The sequence below is a fragment of the Narcine bancroftii genome, chromosome 4, assembly GCF_036971445.1.
Source record: "Narcine bancroftii isolate sNarBan1 chromosome 4, sNarBan1.hap1, whole genome shotgun sequence".
In the NCBI taxonomy this organism is placed as follows: Eukaryota; Metazoa; Chordata; class Chondrichthyes; order Torpediniformes; family Narcinidae; genus Narcine; species Narcine bancroftii.
Genome location: NC_091472.1, coordinates 300,801,252 through 300,821,434, shown reverse-complemented (window position 1 = coordinate 300,821,434; position 20,183 = coordinate 300,801,252). Strand labels below are relative to the sequence as shown.

At 41.4% G+C, this 20,183-nt stretch overlaps 1 protein-coding gene across 3 annotated transcripts in view; it reads left to right on the top strand.

Moving 5' to 3' along the window:
- The first annotated feature begins 5,280 nt into the window (after nt 1-5,280).
- Nucleotides 5,281-20,183, top strand: part of col28a2a (collagen, type XXVIII, alpha 2a) — a 105,019-nt gene continuing 90,116 nt past the window's right edge. For all 3 annotated transcript variants that reach the window (XM_069935704.1, XM_069935703.1, XM_069935705.1), the window contains exons 1-5: nt 5,281-5,379; nt 5,619-5,768; nt 6,097-6,665; nt 14,203-14,223; nt 16,704-16,763. In XM_069935704.1, the coding sequence (XP_069791805.1) occupies nt 5,624-5,768; nt 6,097-6,665; nt 14,203-14,223; nt 16,704-16,763 (795 nt within the window). In that variant the 5' untranslated portion in view covers nt 5,281-5,379; nt 5,619-5,623. The remainder of the gene's footprint in view (nt 5,380-5,618; nt 5,769-6,096; nt 6,666-14,202; nt 14,224-16,703; nt 16,764-20,183) is intronic.

Here is a 20,183-nt window from a genome sequence, read left to right as displayed (position 1 = left end):
AATGAATCTTCTTCAGATATTTTCACATAATTATTGAACTTCAAGATATCCAGAACTTTCATTCTTGCCTTTGAATTAGTGAGTTGGCAATTCAGTGAGGGAGCCCTGTCCTGTAGAGAATCTGAATTTCAGCAATTAACCACATCTGCCTTTTCAAGTGATATAGTTCATTCAAGTTTATTGATCATCCAGTTGTACAAGTATGAATCGACAAAACAACATTCTCTGGTCCTGCAAGCGCACATACAGACATAACATACATATAGACGAACGATCCTACAGCACTATTTTGAAGTAGAACAGCATTGTTATTCCTCGAGTCCTGATATTTATCCCTGAATCAATATCAAAAAATAATTCCACAAACAATTTTTGAATGTGGGAGTTTGGAGAGTTCAAATAGATGGCTGCATTTATAATCTTGAATAGTGACAGCATTTCAAAAGATTTTATTGACTGTTAAGTCCTTTGAGGTTACTTAAAGCTATGAAAAAGTACGAATAAATCCAATCTTTCTTTTGTGCTCAACACCCCACAATTTTCCTGTCTATTAAAATTAATGGTTAGCAAAATCACTTGCTCAATAAAAGCTAGTGTTTACAAAGTGTAAATGTCTAAAATATATTTAGTCTTAATGTTTAGATTATAGACTGAATATTGTGAAGGTTTGTTTAAAACATTTCATTGATGGGAAATAATCATCCTGGAACTCATGTTGACTGGGGGAAAAAAAAACGAATTCGAGATTGTATAAGTAGTTTCGCTGGGAGAGCTGATGTTTCACAACATTGGTGTGTGGAGCTTGTACTTTTTCCTTATATCTGTATGGGTTACCCCTGGTACCACATGCCTCAATGTCCCAAAGACATGAGGGTTGCACTGTTAATGAGCTGTTACAAGTTGTCCTGAAATGTGTAGAATCTGACAGGAGTTGGTAAGAATGTGGGAATGATAGATTATATGGAATATTAGTGAGAAATGCAATTGCTCTGTGAGGTGGAATGGAACTTGATGGGCTGAAATGGCATTCCATGTCATAAGGAAATACAGTAGATGGAGAGACCCAAAAAAGCTTTTTTTTCTAAAATTAAGTTTACTGACAATAAAAAATATATACAAACAAAAACAGTGCAATGTCTATCTACATTCTTAATGTCATACACTTCATGAATTCATATCGCCACTTAGTCTATACATTTTACTTCTCTACATTGTAGTGTCAGCCAATCATTATTCTCTACAGCATCAACATAACACCCTTTAGTTGTTGGGGGTGGAGGGGCTTCCCCATGGTCGCAGCCTCTCAATTCCCAGTAGTAAGAGAACATTGGACTGTGGACCTTTCCACCAAGCCTTTGTGCTTGCTAATCCAAGCTTCAGCATGTCCCTCACCACTTTGTCCTGCAGCCTGGAATATACCAATTGGCAGCTTTCCTTCACTGGCATCTTACTGTGCTGGAAGACTAACAATTTTCAGGCAGACTAAAGAGTGTCTTTCAACAAGTTGATGATCTTCCAGCAGTTCTAGATGTCTATCTCTATGCCCTTTTTTTAAATCTTTCACACTGTGCCAGAGTGCCATCTATTGGAACAAATGCTTACACAATTGGAAAAAAAACCGATACACATTCCAAATGACATTATATTTAACCTGATTCTTCTATGAAATAGTTCAACGACTTGAAGAATTAAAACAATTTTAACATTATAACATATAGAATTAATTGTTAAGGAAGTAGCAACATGACATTTAAAAATAATAATAGCATAGGCCAGTGTAAATGTAGATTTATGAAGGGGAAATCATCACATTTAACAAATCTGTAATATTTCTTTAGGTCGAAACTTGCAAATTGGATAAAGGTGAATCAAATAATTTGGACTTGCAGAAGTAATTTGATAAGGTACCAGGTGTGTGTGTGTGTGTGTGTGTGTGTGTGTGTGTGTGTGTGTGTGTGTGTGTGTGTGAGAGACTTAAAAACTACAAAGCTATACATTAACTGTATACCACCAAACATTGAATATTATATTGTTTTATTGTGTTGTATTTATATTTTACTGTTTGATGGATGTATGCACCATCAGGTTGTACACTCAATTTCAATGTATATAAAAAATGTGGATGATACAATACATCCAAGTTGTTCACAATATAAAGCTAGGAACCATAGTTGGTTAAGGGGGTTAAGAGAAGGACACAGTGAAGCCTCAGGAAGATACAGGTTAAATATAGGGGTGAGGTCAGAGCAGATGAGACATTCTGTGGAAAAATCTGAGGACATGCTGTTTGGTCAGAAAAAATAGAAAGGTGTTGTATTAATGTTAAGAGTTTGAATGGTGATCAGAGGGACCTGGTGCCCTTCAGCATGATCCAATGAAAAGGAAGACAAAAAGGCTTGAGTAGATTTAGGACACAGAGCCATCAACACATTTTAGAAAAACAATGACACTTGTAATCACACCATTTTTACTGAAGTGAAACAATATGCAGAGAATTACCAGACAAAAATGTAAAATGTTCTTCCACTAGTTTCATCAATAGTACCTTATGACCTATTTTTCACACATTTGGATTTTGACCTCAAGTTATCTCACCCTGATGCCAAACAAGTTAAAGGAGGAATATTTGCATTTCCTGAAATATAGTCCTCTAAGCTTACCAATTGGTTTCTGTATGACTTTGGGACTTGGCTGCAGTTTTATGGAATGGACTGTGTAATGATATTATAATGAATTTATCCTCATTGTCCTCAAATTCCACAGCACTTCCTGTACTATCCCACCTCTTTGGGTTGTGAGATTTTGCAGAATCTCCTACTAATCACTTACCGGATTCAGTGGCTAATCATTTGCTTCCTGCCGCATTTTGCTATCACGCAACTGTGATTGTCTCTTTCTAACCTGACAGTGATATAGAACCAGTAAAGGATAAAAAGAGATTGCTTTACACAATATCTTAATAGCTACCCTTCAAGTTTACATGACCAGTAGGCAGTACAATATGTCTTTTTACTCTTAAGAACTTGAACTACTGCAGTAGTTCTCAAGCATGAACAGATCAATTACAGCACAAAAGTGAATGAACAACTGGAGCAATGACTAACAGTATAGCCTGAGAGCAAATTTCTTCCAACATAAGACGCTGTCTTCAACACTGGTTACAAATAAATAGTTTAATTAATATTTGCAGAATATACAGGTACACAATCCTTGGGGGACAGTGTGTTCTGAATTTTTCCAGATTTCGGAAAGCCTACCACAAATTGTGCTGCCGTATCCACCTCCACCCCCTTCCAGTCACCCGGCTATCTCCCCCAACTGCCAGTCCCTTGGCCGCCTCCCCCAACCGCTGGTCCCCACTTGCTTGATTTTGGAGCTTTCCGGATTTTTGATGTCCAGATACAGGATCGTGTACCTGTATCAACAAAACATCTATTACAAATGCCATCATTTTAACTAGAATTTAAGTAGAATTCATACAGGTCCACTTGTTATATACACTAAATTGACCATAAAATATTGGAAATAAGATTTGAATTGGAGATTCGAAAGCAAACAATGATAGCCTTTTAGATCATTCTCATCTGACAGCTCCATTATGTTGATTGTTTTGAGCCTACAGAAGGTAATGAAGCTCCACAGATCAGAACACAGCTGTCCTGGGTAATAATAGCTATCAGACATTCTGTTAGAGAGTCAGTAATATTCTAACCATCATATCATACATGTGGCACAACCTGTATTCTGTTCAACCTCTGACCTAGCAGATGTTCACTTCAAATATAATTGTAAACCACTAGCCAGAACACAGTACTAAATTCCACAAAGCAAATAGTTTCAGGTAACCAGTTATTAGATAACAACCCCAATTAGATCTGCCTTTACAAGTTTTAAAGAAGTGAACAGTGCTGATGGTACAACCAAAGTAACTAATTGCTATTTTCTATGGATTTACAATGACAAAATATTATTGGAAATGTATATTGCTTTCCATGGACCAATATTTTTAAATGGTGATTTATAGTGATCATGAGATAAAACAGTAAATTAAATAGCAAGCAAGTCACATCAGATTTTAGGAGAAAATAAGTGTTTGATCAAAGCAGACAGCAATTTCTCATAAAGAAGTGATACCTCAAGCAATGCAAATTTCCAGATGAAAAGATTAATCTCACCAGTAATTCCTCAAAAAGAGTTAATCTCTCCATGAAATACTTAAAACTTGAAACAAAAAAAAAAGCAATTCTAGCAATCAGCAAGGTGATGAAGATTCTTATAGTGTGTCAATCAACTTGTCTGGTAAAGACAGCAACAATACAGTACAATTTAGGAGATGTTTTAAAACATCTTGCATGCTGGGTTACTTTCTTTGTTGTCATTTTTCTCCTCCTATTCCAATAGTCAATCTCTTTTTAAAAGTGTCACAATATTGAATTCATCTACTCCAGTTACCCCCTCCTTTGAAATCCTTTGTCTAATTAATTTTAGTTAAATTTAATTGGTTAAAGAAACAAACATTGTTCCTCAATGATTGATGGCATGACATTCTCACTGCATTGTTTTTAATTTAAGCTTTACAGCAAACTGGAATTGTTTAAAAACTTTATTGTTTGAAGGCGAAGTCTGCAAGAACCCTTGTGCCAGCAATTTCTATCTTTTATCTCACCTGCTTTGTCTGCTTCCTTTCAGTGAGCGGCGATGCAGTATTTGTCGTCAATCTCGAATTACCCTCGAGAAAAATCTTTTTTAAACCACTTCGAGTACTGAGGCAAAGGAATTTGTCCAGTGTTGGTAATGAGAGAACCAAAGCAAAAGCGCAAATCGCATGTTAATAACTAGACTGTAATTTTGGATAGGATGTAGCGATGGGCCGCCCAAATACTTTAGATAGTTCCACGATTTACTTGTAACAGGAATTGTTGGCTATTTTGCAAGGATTGTGTTAAATGAGCTATATTACGATTCTGATGTTGGTATCCGTTTTTTTATGCCATGGTGGCACACTTGTTGAAGGAGACTGTATTAGTTTTCTATTTGTAGAATATATTATAAAGCACTCTGTGATCTTCATGTTGGAATTGTGGTCTTTAATCGCCGTTGGGTGATACTTCAGCGAGTAACACAGATAGTGTAATTTCTCCTTCAGAATGTCTCTATTCTTGATTCTCCAATCTTATCAAATTCGATACATTTCCTCACTGTAACCAATCATCGTCGCTACTCCAGGACCATCCTCGGGCTGGCCCGCCTACATTCATGAAACGGGTTTAAATATTTGTCTTGAAAACAGGCGGAATTCCAGAGACACTCGGCCGCATTGAATCTGTTCGTGCCTGAGCTCTTTAATCCACTGGAGACAGGACAGTTGACTGGGACGTGGTTAGTTGGACGTTTATGTCAAACCCGCTGCAACCCAAATTCACTTTGCAGAACTTATTGATTTTCCAGCACGTTCTCACCGTCTGTTTGCTAATAATAACTCGATACAACTCTTACCGAAATCCACTGTGCGTTTATTGTGCTCAAAGCGGCAAACTTCGCATCATTTCTCAAGAAGTGATCTATCGTTATTAAAGGACGTTTTCATCTCTTTTTTTGTTTAAAAATTATTCCGACAGGGAGAATGAAAGAGTTGTGGTGGCTTCTGTGTTGGGCAGGATTCCAGACCGTTCCCTCACAAGAATATGAAGAACGTGGCGACGGAAATCTGACGAGAAAACAAAAAAAGAAATATTTCTCGGCCAATCCAGCAGGTGAAAGTGACCCAGGTAATACCATCTGTTTTAAGTTCACGATGACCACTTCAGATCCCGCTCACTTTCCCCTCATTCATAACGTCTGCGTTAAATGTTCGCCTGTGGCGAGGGGACGGGGCAAACCATGAAAGAGTTGTGCTTCCAAGCCCCCCCCCCCCCCCCCCCGATGCAAACACATGGTCCGAAAAGTAACACCCTTGTGCATTTGTTTGGCCTCCAGTTGTGCAAGTTCTGGGAAGTCTTCGAGAGTGTCCTTGGCTCTCCCTGTGTACTTTATGAATGGGAAAGTAGGCTGGCAGCCCACAAAAATCACTTGTCCTCTTTCTTTCCCACCTGCCAGAAGAGGACTGCAGCTTGGAGGTCGCTTTCCTCCTGGACAGTTCGGAGAGCGCCAAGGACTCCAACCACGACCGGGAGAAGCGGTTTGCGCTGGACTTCGTGGAGCGGCTGCAGCAACTGCGGGTGTCGAGTGGTCGGCGGCTGGCGCCCAGAGTGGCTGTGCTGCAGTACTCCAGCACGGTGCTCGTCGAGCAGACCTTCCGCGACTGGGACGGCGCCACGGCCTTCAGGGCTCGCGTCGCGCCCATCGGTTACATCGGCCACGGCACTTACACCACCTACGCCATCACCAACTTGACCCAGCTCTACCTGAACGAAGCCGTCCCGGGCAGCGTCCGGGTGGCCGTGCTCATGACCGACGGAGTGGATCACCCCCGGAACCCCGACATCTACGCCGCCACGGCCGAGGCCAAGAACCAAGGCATCAAGTTCTTCACGGTGGGCATGTCGCCCGTGGCCACCCAGCCCGCCAATGCGGCCAAGCTGCGCCTGCTGGCCAGCCCGCCCGCTTCCCGCTTCGTGCACAACCTGCAGGACCAAGGCGCCCTGGGCAAACTCTTATTGGAAGTGGTAAGGGCCCTGAACTCGCTGGCCCTTCATGGAGTCACCGAGTCCTACAACACTTTGGACTGAAGCTTGCAGACGCTGTGGTTGCAGTCAATACCCTGGAGAGGCTCAGCAGACCCATGGTATATAATATAAAACAAAAAAAAACCAGAGAAAAGAAGTATTCCTGTCAAGGAAATGTGTGTGTATGAGAGAAAACTAAATTAGAATACACTCTCATGTGGTGTGAGGTATCTTCTGCACTGCACAAGAATGGACACATTCAGTTCAGATAGTGGTTTTACACCTCGTCCAACTTCTGGAAATGGAAACATGAACATGTATAATTTTGTAGATGTTCGGGTCTGGGGAAAAATTCCTTTGTAACAAGATACAGCCGCTAAACTCGATGGATAATTTTAACATGCAACTGATCATTTATATTCAGAATGACAATGTCACTCCAACATATTTTGGTTCCAATTTAAGACGATGGAGATAAAATTGGAAAGGGTGTAAAACTCATTTAGTACAGTGTTTTAGATGTGTAACTTTGATGGTGTCGCCATTCAGTGATAACGGCAGGATCAAGAAGAAATCGGAACGTGGACCAATGAATGACATTGAGGATTTAATTCGGATAAAAGTAAGGTGTTATAAATAGATAGGTTAAACCAAGGCAGGACAAACATGGTGCATAGTGAGGTCTGGAAAGTTGGAAACTTGGAGGTATAGGTCCATTGTTCTGTGAAAGTGATGACATAGATAGATATTTAGCATACTTGCCTTCCTTTGTTGGCCAGGCTATTGAGTACAGGAATGGGGATGCCATATTACAACTGTACAAGATGTTGGAGTAGAATGTATAGTTTTGGTCAAACACCTATAAGAAAGATTCACGAGATACTGAAAAGATTCACAAGAATGTTTTTGAGAATTATAAGGGCAGACTGGATAGGTTGAACATTTTCTCTCTGGATCATAGGAGGCCGAGGAAGAATTTTATATGGAGGTTTACAAAATAATGATGGCTGTTGATGAGGTAAACGATCATAGTCATTTTCCCAGGGTAGGCGAATCTAAATGATTTAAATGAGAGGGGAAAGAGTTAAAAGGAACATGGTTATACCTGGATGGTGGGTACATGGATCGGCTGCTGAAGGAAGGACAATTGTAATATTTAAAAGACATTTTAACAGGGAGGCAGAGAGGAATATACCGAGTACAATATAGCCTGAAAGCAGGCAAAGGACATTTGCCTTGATTTCCTGACAACCAATTTCCGGACAGAAGTGTCAGTTGGCAAGACCAAGTTGCGCAAAAAGGGCCTGTTGCAAATAAACTAAAGTTCTGGAAAAACTCAGCAGGTCCCGCCGCGTCCATCGGCAAAGATGCCGTATATAACCAACAATTCGGGACTGGGCCTTGACAAAGGGCTCTGTGATCTTCATGTTGGAATTGTGGTCTTTAATTGCCGTTGGGTGATACTTTTCTTCAGCGAGTAACACAGATAGTGTAATTTCTCCTTCAGAATGTCTCTATTTCTATGCAGTGCAGAAGATACCTCACACCACATGAGAGTGTATTCTAATTTAGTTTTCTCTCATACACACACATTTCCTTGACAGGAATACATCTTTTCTCTGTTTTTTTTTTGTTTTATATTGTGAATGTGTTTTGACATTCCTTATGCTTTTTGCATTATTTCTTTGGATAGCCTGGAATGCTACTGATATTATACAAAGTAATATTTTGTGAACATTTTGTTTTCACTTTGAACCATCAACCTTCAACAATTTAACATTGCCCATATCTGCAGAAGTATCTTGCAATATTCTGTAATAATCTTTTATATTATACATTATATTTGAATATTGTTAGTTTTGTTATTTCTATATTATTGTTTCATGAGCTAATATGAATTTCCATTTATTAATATCTCATAAGTTAAGATAGACATGCACTGCCTATGATGCTCTGTCACAATATACACCAACAATGCAAAAGAGTTGTAATTGAATGGTTGAGAATTGTGATTCCACTTATATAGAACGTGCACAGATTTAGTTGAGTTTTGGGGGCAAATAGCAAGTTAAGATATGGCCAGTTTGACTTAGATTTTTTTTTAAGTAAAAGGATGAAAAATTGTTTTTTTTTGTTTCAAGCCATGTGTCATTTTTGTATATCGTAGAGGATAGCTGGGGGTAAGGGGCTGAGGTGGTGAATATTTCCTTTTGAGATTCTGCACAGTGATGTTACTTTTAGTCATCCATCTTTCCACCTCTTCCTCTCTAAACAGAGCCAATCCCCCTTGCTGGTGTGCCCGCCCTCCCTTATCCACTTAGTATCTCCTGCCTATGGGACTGTGCTCCTCCCTCTGCACCCCACACCCCCCACCAATTTGTTTAGGGGCCTGAAATGTTGGTTATGGATCTTTGTTATATAAAGCACAGTTTGACGCTGAATTTCTCCAGCATTGTATTTTTACTTCAACTATGGTGTCTGCAGACATTTGTGTTTGACTTCACTTTATTCCCCCAGGGTTCCAGGTTCCTCCTACCCTTCAAAAATATACCAGGGGTGTAGGTCAGTTGGGTGTAATTGAGTGACATAGGGTTGTGAGCTTGAGTGGCCTGTTATTGTGCTGTAAGTCTAAATTTAAAAATTTATTAGTTATGTCTAAATTTTAAAAGAATCAAAATTTAAAAATGGTTCTTGCAAAATTCATTTTGGACATGGTCCATTACTGTTCTCTCAATTAGAAGGGCTAAGGTCTTGAACAAGACATCTCTTTTCCTGGACTCTTTTAGCTAACGATACATCTGGAAAATCCAATTGTGAAAGGTGGCATGGTTAGCGTAGCGTTATTACATTTACTCGGGCTGGCAGAGTCCGCAAGCATCGAATCCATGCTGCTGAAGACCCAACTGGGCTGGGTGGGTCACGTCTCCAGAATGGAGGACCATCGCCTTCCCAAGATCGTGTTCTATGGCGAGCTCTCCACTGGCCACCGAGACAGAGGTGCACCAAAGAAGAGGTACGAGGACTGCTTAAAGAAATCTCTTGGTGCCTGCCACATTGACCACTGCTAGTGGGCTAATCTCGCCTCCAACCATGCATCTTGGCGCCTCACAGTTCTGCGAGCAGCAACCTCCTTTGAAGAAGACCGCAGAGCCCACCTCACTGACAAAAGACAAAGGAGGAAAAACCCAACACCCAACCCCAACCAACCAATTTTCCCTTGCAACCGTGCCTGCCTGTCCCACATCGGACTTGTCAGTCACCAACGAGCCTGCAGCAGACGTGGACATACCCCTCCATAAATCTTCGTCCGCGAAGCCAAGCCAAAGAAGAAAAAGAAAGAAGAATTACATTGCTATTTCAGCACCAGTGATCTGGGTTCGAATCCAGCACTGTCCCTTCTCCCTGTGACCTGCGTGGGTTTTCTCAGCATGCTCCAGTTTCCTCCCACCAGCTAAAACATATGGTGTGGGGTTGTAGGTTAGTAAAAACATAAGCTGGAGAAACTCAGCAGGTCAAACAGCATATTTTGTTCTTTCTCTTTGGCTTGGCTTCGCGGACGAAGATTTATGGAGGGGGTAAAAAGTCCACGTCAGCTGCAGGCTCGTTTGTGGCTGACCAGTCCGATGCGGGACAGGCAGACACGATTGCAGCGGTTGCAAGGGAAAATTGGTTGGTTGGGGTTGGGTGTTGGGTTTTTCCTCCTTTGCCTTTTGTCAGTGAGGTGGGCTCTGCGGTCTTCTTCAAAGGAGGCTGCTGCCCGCCAAACTGTGAGGCGCCAAGATGCACGGTTTGAGGCGTTATCAGCCCACTGGCGGTGGTCAATGTGGCAGGCACCAAGAGATTTCTTTAGGCAGTCCTTGTACCTTTTCTTTGGTGCACCTCTGTCGCGGTGGCCAGTGGAGAGCTCGCCATATAATACGATCTTGGGAAGGCGATGGTCCTCCATTCTGGAGACGTGACCCATCCAGCGCAGCTGGATCTTCAGCAGCGTGGACTCGATGCTGTCGACCTCTGCCATCTCGAGTACCTCGACGTTAGGGGTGTGAGCGCTCCAATGGATGTTGAGGATGGAGCGGAGACAACGCTGGTGGAAGCGTTCTAGGAGCCGTAGGTGGTGCCGGTAGAGGACCCATGATTCGGAGCCGAACAGGAGTGTGGGTATGACAACGGCTCTGTATACGCTTATCTTTGTGAGGTTTTTCAGTTGGTTGTTTTTCCAGACTCTTTTGTGTAGTCTTCCAAAGGCGCTATTTGCCTTGGCGAGTCTGTTGTCTATCTCATTGTCGATCCTTGCATCTGATGAAATGGTGCAGCCGAGATAGGTAAACTGGTTGACCGTTTTGAGTTTTGTGTGCCCGATGGAGATGTGGGGGGGCTGGTAGTCATGGTGGGGAGCTGGCTGATGGAGGACCTCAGTTTTCTTCAGGCTGACTTCCAGGCCAAACATTTTGGCAGTTTCCGCAAAGCAGGACGTCAAGCGCTGAAGAGCTGGCTCTGAATGGGCAACTAAAGCGGCATCATCTGCAAAGAGTAGTTCACGGACAAGTTTCTCTTGTGTCTTGGTGTGAGCTTGCAGGCGCCTCAGATTGAAGAGACTGCCATCCGTGCGGTACCGGATGTAAACAGCGTCTTCATTGTTGGGGTCTTTCATGGCTTGGTTCAGCATCATGCTGAAGAAGATTGAAAAGAGGGTTGGTGCGAGAACACAGCCTTGCTTCACGCCATTGTTAATGGAGAAGGGTTCAGAGAGCTCATTGCTGTATCTGACCCGACCTTGTTGGTTTTCGTGCAGTTGGATAATCATGTTGAGGAACTTTGGGGGACATCCGATGCGCTCTAGTATTTGCCAAAGCCCTTTCCTGCTCACGGTGTCGAAGGCTTTGGTGAGGTCAACAAAGGTGATGTAGAGTCCTTTGTTTTGTTCTCTACACTTTTCTTGGAGCTGTCTGAGGGCAAAGACCATGTCAGTGGTTCCTCTGTTAGCGCGAAAGCCGCACTGTGATTCTGGGAGAATATTCTCAGCGACACTAGGTATTATTCTATTTAGTAGAATCCTAGCGAAGATTTTGCCTGCAATGGAGAGCAACGTGATTCCCCTGTAGTTTGAGCAGTCTGATTTCTCGCCTTTGTTTTTGTACAGGGTGATGATGGTGGCATCACGAAGATCCTGAGGCAGTTTACCTTGGTCCCAACAAAGCTTGAAAAACTCATGCAGTTTGGCATGCAGAGTTTTGCCGCCAGCCTTCCAGACTTCTGGGGGGATTCCATCCATACCTGCTGCTTTGCCACTTTTCAGTTGTTCGATTGCCTTATATGTCTCATCCAGGGTGGGAACCTCATCCAGCTCTAGCCTTAGGGGCTGTTGAGGGAGCTGGAGCAGGGCGGAATCTTGGACTGAGCGGTTGGTACTGAAAAGAGATTGGAAGTGTTCTGACCATCGGTTGAGGATGGAGATCTTGTCGCTGAGGAGGACTTTGCCGTCTGAGCTGCGCAGCGGGCTTTGGACTTGGGGTGAGGGGCCGTACACAGCCTTTAGAGCCTCGTAGAAACCCCTGAAGTCGCCAATGTCCGCGCTGAGCTGTGTTCGTTTGGCGAGGCTAGTCCACCACTCATTTTGGATCTCCCGGAGTTTGCGCTGAAGATGGCTGCATGCGCGACGGAAGGCTTGTTTCTTCTCTGGACAGGACGGCTTTGTAAGGTGAGCCTGGTGGGCAGCTCGCTTCTTTGCCAGCAGCTCCTGGATTTCCTGGCTGTTTTCGTCAAACCAGTCCTTGTTTTTCCTGGAGGAGAAGCCCAGTACCTCTTCAGTGGATTGCAGTATGGTAGTCTTCAACTGATCCCAGAGGGTTTCAGGGGACGGGTCCATGAGGCGGGTTGCAACGTCGAGCTTTGCTTTGAGGTTTGCCTGGAAGTTTCCTCTCGCTTCGTCTGACTGCAGTTTTCCAACATTGAACCTCTTTCTGGGGGCTTTATTGTTCCTGGGCTTTGGCTTGAAGTGAAGGTTGAGCTTGCAGCGAACCAGCCGGTGGTCAGTGTGGCATTCCGCGCTAGGCATGACCCTGGTGTGGAGCACATCTTGTTTGTCACTTTCTCGCACCAGGATGTAGTCCAGGAGGTGCCAGTGTTTGGATCGGGGATGCATCCAGGTGGTCTTAAGGCTGTCCCTCTGCTGAAAAAGGGTGTTTGTAATGACAAGCCGCTGTTCTGCGCAGAGCTCCAACAGGAGGCGCCCATTGTCGTTGCACTTGCCGACGCCATGCTTGCCCAGGATTCCTGGCCAGGTTTCTGAGTCTTTGCCGAAGTAACATGACTAAAGCTCTTGAGCCCTTCTTCAAGGAATGAGCAAAATGTTTGCAGGCATCTGAATAAAATGCTGGAGGGGGGAGGAGCACAGTCCCACAGAGAGGAGATGATAGGTAGATAAGGGAATGAGGGCACACCAGCAAATAGGGAGAGAGTGGATGGAGTGCTAGAGAAGAGGAGACAGAGGGATAGGAAGGAGAGAGACAGGGAATGGTTCAGCAGAAACTGGAGAAATCTATGATCATGCCATCTGATTGGAGAGAGCCCAGATGGAATATTAGCCGTTGCTCCTCCCATTAACAGGTAGCCTTGGCTTGGCAGTGCATAAGGCCATGGACAAACAGTTTAGTATGGGAATGGGGTACAGAATTGAAATGTCTGGCCACTGGAAGATCCACATCACAGATGTGGACAGGTCTAAGCGCTCAGCTAAGCGATATCCCAGTCTGCATCCAACCTTTCTGATGTAGTGAAGGCCACAATGGGAGCACGAGATACAGTCGAAGACCTGCTGCAGGTTCACAAGTGAAATTTCTTGATTTTGATCATACAAGCCATTCCTCGATAATGTAAAGAATTTATTTTCACAGATGACATCAGTTTTGTCCATAAATCAGAAATACACAAAAATCATTTGATATTTTATTGTTTGACATTAGTTTACATTTCATTTTTCCAGTGACACCACTGGGATAAGAAACCATGATAAGTCGTAGTGATCACTCTCACCAATTTGGGGGGGAAAAAAATGGGATTATTTTGATTTGGACACTATTGTCAAGTAGGTAAAATTCAGCTGCTCCAAGATCAAACACTTCTGTCAGGAAATTGGTTGTCAGGAAATCAAGGCAAATGTTTATTGCCTCTTTCAAATTTATGGGCTTCATACAAGTTGGTTGTTTCCAGACAATGTGACTCAATTTGATCTCGATCATTACACTTCATGGATTTTTTCATTGGTGTTACAGAACGAAACACCTGCATCACGTTCTGCCCACTTTCTGGTAAAAGTGTCATTTAGGATAAAAAGTTATGAAAAGCAAAAGTGAGCCTTAAAAGGGTAAATGACACTTATTCCCAGAATGGAGATTGATCAGAAATAGAAGAACAACAGTGTATCCTCAGTTCTGATCCTTCTAGCCTGTCTTTCCACCTGGGACTCGAAATCTGAAGTGATGTTCTTTGGTTTGATTCTGGTTCAGAGAAATAATATTATAATTTTATCTTTTTCTAGGGAGAGCTGGTTGATGAAGGGGTAAGTATAATTTATTTTCCAAAGAAACTGATTTGTGGATGTTATCATTGGCATGGTTATGGATTAGAATATTACTTACATAAAAGAAACATGGAACTTAACAGCACAGCACAGGCCCTTTGGCCCACAATGTTGTGCTGACTTGTAAAAACCTATTTAACAAACTAAACCTTCCTTACATCACATCCATAACCCTTATTTTCCTTGCATCCATGTCTGTCTTGAGTATTTTTAAATGTCCCTATCGTATAAGTCTCCACCACCACCCTGGAAATGCATTACAGGTACATATTACTCTTTTTTTTGAAAAAGCAATTTATTCCTGATGTCTCCCCTAATCTTTCCTCCCCTCGTCTTGAGCAGATGCCCTCTGGTTCTTGCTACTCTCAACTGGCTGTCCATCCTATCTATGCCTCTCATAATCTTATAGATCTCATTAAGTCTCCTCTCATTTTTATTCACTACAAAAAGAAAATCTGTAGCTCTTCTAATCTTGCCTTGTAAGACACGTTTTCCACTCCAGATAGCATCCCTGGGAAATCTCTGCACCTCTCCATAGCTTCCACATCCTTCCTGTAATGAGGCAACCAGAAATTAACATAATATTCCAATGTGGTCTAACCAGAGTTTTACAGAGCTGCAACAGCACCTCATGACTCTTGAACGCAATCCCCCTATTAATGAAGGTCAGCACACCATAAATCTTCGTAGCCACCTTCAGAGACCTATGGATTTGGACCCCAAGGTCCCTCTGTTCTTCCAATCTTGTTAATCATCTAATAGCAACTTTTCACAAGATTGAGCTGATCATGAAAGGATTGGCAAAAGAGCTTACTTACAGTTATTTACATCCTCAAGCTGAGAAGGGTCATCAGTCCCTTCTGGACTCGTTCTCTATTCCTCAGTTTTTCATGTTCTTGTGCACCTGGACAGAGCAAAGATAGGAAATCCATATGCAAGGTGGAATTCACTATCAAGATTCCTCTGTGAAACATCAAAGATAATTGGGCTAAGTCCCAAGAATTCAAAACAATTGGTTTTCATCTAATTATTTTCCCTTAAAATGCATATAATGTCTTCTGTCATTCTAACAGAATGTTGTTGGATAGATCATCCCGAGGGAAAGGGTAGGGAGAAAGGAGAGTTCTAAATAACTAGCATGAAGTACTTACTGTAATTTTCCAAGTTAATTATGCTATTTGGGCTCATTGTTTAGCATTGCTTCTCTTAATTATTATCCAAGTAGTTGGATCCATCTAAACCATGTGGGGTTATGAATAAGTTGAAAAACAGTCAGAGAGCATATAAAGGTATTTTTCCCAGCAATCTTGCCAACCAGCAAGTTAGCACTCACAATACAATAAACCTATTTTTATCCCACATTCTCATCAGTTTCCCCAGATTCTACTACACCCAGGATTTGGGGTAAAAGTAAAGGCTAATTCACCTACCAACCCACATGTTTATGATATAGGAGGAAACCAGAGCACCTGGAAGAAATCAGTGCATTTACAGAAAGAATGTGCATGCTCCACAGAAATGGCATCTACATTCAAGACTGAATGCATGTTGCTGTAGCAGTGAGGCCCCATCTCCATGACTGTTGTGTCGCCCTTCATGGAGGAAATAAAACGACTTAAAAGAGATACAGCAGAATGAGTGAGTGGATAAAAACACGGTGGAATATTATGTGGGGAAAAATTTAAAAATGAGATTATCCATCTTTGTGGGCATGAGAAAATCTGTATCTATTAGAGTGAGAGACTGGGTCATGTTGACATTCAAAGGCACCTCTATAATGTACATAGCTGAAGGTGGAGCAGTTTGGTGGGTAAATGGTTATTGGCCTTTTTTCTGAGAGGGATTTGTTACAGGAGTAAAGAAACCTCATTCCACTCTATTTATCTTTGGTGAGTATTTCCGATGCAATTTTGGACCCCTTACCCAGGAACATTTTAAAATGTAAACATATAGCAAGGTAACAGGCCATTTATAGTAGGAAGAAGTACTTGCTATCTTCTAGAAATGATCTGACCTTCTCACTTACCTGTTTTTGTTTCAAAGTTATAATCATTCAATTGTACAAGTACAACTTGATGAAAATGCTTCTGTTTAACATTTCTTACCATGGTCCCTATTTTTTGTCATCATATGTTATTGTCTATTTTGCCATCTAATTTACTACTAGTTGCAGCAAATTGTTTGTATTGCAAAGTTGCACTACACATCATTCCTCCAACCCTTGCCTTTGGCCAATTATTTAATCATTCCATAATTTCTCTACAATTCTTTATTATTACCTTTAATGAAAGTCCAATGTCTGGCATTCCATGCATAACACACAACTTCGGTCACCTCTTTAGAAAATGCATTCAGCTTTTATGTCCTTGAATCATAAATGGATGTTTTCTTCTTGGATTTTTTTTTTGTGAAGGCAGTTAAATTGCACCTAATATTGCAGTGATTTTTATTTATTTCAGTGCCCCAAAACACCGAAATGTTTTTGTGAAAAAGGTGAAAGAGGTCCATCAGGTATTGCTGTAAGTTTGATTTTCTGAATATTATGTACTACTATATCTTTGTTAACATGGTCTGAGTTTATCCCTGACACATCTCCACAAAACTTTTAACTAATTCCCTTTTTGAAAGCTACCACTGACCATTTACCAACCAACTTTGTAAAGATGTGCATTTTAAATCCTAATATTTAGGGGAAATCCTTTACCCTCTTATCATGATCCCTGCCTTCCTATCAAACTTTTGGCTATTAGTAAAGGGTTTTTTTATTTTGTCTCAGCATTTAATGATTTTCTTGCTTCTTAAAATATCTTTATTGAGTTTAATTTAAAAAAACATGTACACGTATTAATCCAATACATGGCTTGAAATATAAGAAAAGACAGATAATTTGTACTTCTCAAATAATAGCTTAATCGTATAAATTATATGTAGCCTTCTCAATTATCAAAATATTTCAAAAGAAAGAAAAAAAGGACCCCCCCCCCCCATTAACCAAACCCCTTCCTCTAAACAAGGTTAACTTGCATATCTAATATACATAGGAAACTAAAGATGACATTCAGAAACCAGACAATATTGATCAGGAGCCATCTAAATACCCTAAATTGTTAAATTATAGTAATAATCCATGAATTGGCCCCATTCTTGTAAAAATTCACCTTTACATCTTTGAAATAGTATCTGATTTTTTTTTCTAAACTTGGGAAGGACTGGCCTCCTGTAACCATTGAGTATGAGAAGGTAGAGTGCTGACTTTCCATTTCATCAAAATTACCCATCTAACTATTAATGAGGTAAAAGCTAACATTTGCTTTTGAGATGGAGTCAAGAGTATTTCCTCTTCTTGAGGGAAAATCCAAATAAAGCAATTAAGGGGCAAGGTTCGAATTTGACCCTAAAAATGCCTGGAAAAGTAGCTGTCCAAAATAGCTGTATCAATGAAGCCTTGAAAATGTTAAATTTAACACAATGGATCAATATCAGAATAGAAGCGAGATACTTTTGAAATACATGCGCTATACAACACTTTGAATTGCAACAATATCGCACACAAAAGGAGGACTCAATAATCAATTTTAGAAGAATATCCCAGTCCTCATCTGTAAGTAACAAATCCAAGTCATGCTCCCAATCACTCTTGATCTTAACTAGCGAAGCTATTCTCAAATTCATCAAATTACTATAAATAATTGAGCAAAATTGAAAGTCAAAAAGTAAATCAAGAATGTTTGTTTTTTAAAAAAAATTATTAGTTTTCATTTCTAAGTTCATGAACAAAAAAATGTTTGTTTCAGCAATCCGTGGGAAATCAAAGAGCTTGGACTGAACAAAATGTTTGACTTGTAGATATCTGAAAAAATGACTACTGGGTAATTTAAATTTTGCTCTTTTGTTCAAAAGAAGCAAAATGATCTCGAATAAAAAGATTTTAAAATTTTTGATACCCAGGCTACACCACTCCCTAAAACCTGGTTTTTAACCATCAAATTTCTAGTAAATTTACTATAGCCACCTTCACTGCAAGGAGAAGTATAGCTTCTCCATTCATTTCAGGTATCAATAATATTTAATTGCTGGAACTATCCTAGTAAATTTCAAATCCTCTTCTGAGCTTGTGATTAGTTCTGCTCACAGCATTTAGAAATGTGGAACTTCTATCTAAGCACAATATTTAAGTAAGGTCAGACTATTGTGTTGTATGGATTGTAAAACTATACATGTCTACTTCCTTTCTCAGGAGGAATTTTAAACCAAGTACTCTCTTTTAGGAACACCAATTAACTACAGCGAATCCACTCTCTGCTTGTGGGCTGTTTCCCTTCATCTCTAAATCAAGACACAAAAGCAATGTTGCACTGGTTCCTTGCTGGAATGTCTTACTCTCTTTCTCTCTTTTTTTTCCCCATCCTATCTCCCCCTTGTCAATGGGAAGTAGTTATTAAGCCTCTGTCTTATTTTTGCCTCCTATTTTCGTCTGGCAAATGAATATTCAGAAATTGCCAGTTCCTAGAAAAACTTGAGAGATATATTGGTCTGCACTTTATTTTAACTCGCTAAAAAATTATTCTCTTTGTCTATATTATAGTTAAAATATAGAAGAATAAAACTGGAAAACAATATTTAATTATTTTGAATAATAACAGGAGTTACTCAGTTTGCAATGTTTTTTAAATAATCAACCAAAAAGCTGTTTGCTATAACTTCAGGTCGAGACTTGCCGTTTCTCTGAACAATAAATACCAAAGTTGCTGTTGCAAATCATTAATTGGCACTGAGTTCACTGGTGTTTAAGGCATTAGGCAGCTGTCCTGTTACATAACAGGTGTTTGAAAGTCAAATTCCTGGAATTCTTACGGCTATAATTCAAGGGATTTTACAATTTGAATATTATTTGTTTGCAAGGTAGGAGAAAACCAGTGATCACTACAAAATAATTCTTTCTTTGGCTTTGCTTCGCGGACGAAGATTTATGGAGGGGGTAAAAGTCCACGTCAGCTGCAGGCTCGTTTGTGGCTGACAAATCCGATGCGGGACAGGCAGACACGGTTGCAGCGGCTGCAGGGGAAAATTGGTTGGTTGGGGTTGGGTGTTGGGTTTTTCCTCCTTTGCCTTTTGTCAGTGAGGTGGGCTCTGCGGTCTTCTTCAAAGGAGGTTGCTGCCCGCCAAACTGTGAGGCGCCAAGATGCACGGTTTGAGGCGATATCAGCCCACTGGCGGTGGTCAATGTGGCAGGCACCAAGAGATTTCTTTAGGCAGTCCTTGTACCTTTTCTTTGGTGCACCTCTGTCACGGTGGCCAGTGGAGAGCTCGCCATATAACACGATCTTGGGAAGGCGATGGTCCTCCATTCTGGAGACGTGACCCACCCAGCGCAGTTGGATCTTCAGCAGCGTGGACTCGATGCTGTCGACCTCTGCCATCTCGAGTACTTCGACGTTAGGGATGAAAGTGCTCCAATGGATGTTGAGGATGGAGCGGAGACAACGCTGGTGGAAGCGTTCTAGGAGCCGTAGGTGATGCCGGTAGAGGACCCATGATTCGGAGCCGAACAGGAGTGTGGGTATGACAACGGCTCTGTATACGCTTATCTTTGTGAGGTTTTTCAGTTGGTTGTTTTTCCAGACTCTTTTGTGTAGTCTTCCAAAGGCGCTATTTGCCTTGGCGAGTCTGTTGTCTATCTCATTGTCGATCCTTGCATCTGATGAAATGGTGCAGCCGAGATAGGTAAACTAGTTGACCGTTTTGAGTTTTGTGTGCCCGATGGAGATGTGGGGGGCTGGTAGTCATGGTGGGGAGCTGGCTGATGGAGGACCTCAGTTTTCTTCAGGCTGACTTCCAGGCCAAACATTTTGGCAGTTTCCGCATAGCAGGACGTCAAGCGCTGAAGAGCTGGCTCTGAATGGGCAACTAAAGCAGCATCGTCTGCAAAGAGCAGTTCA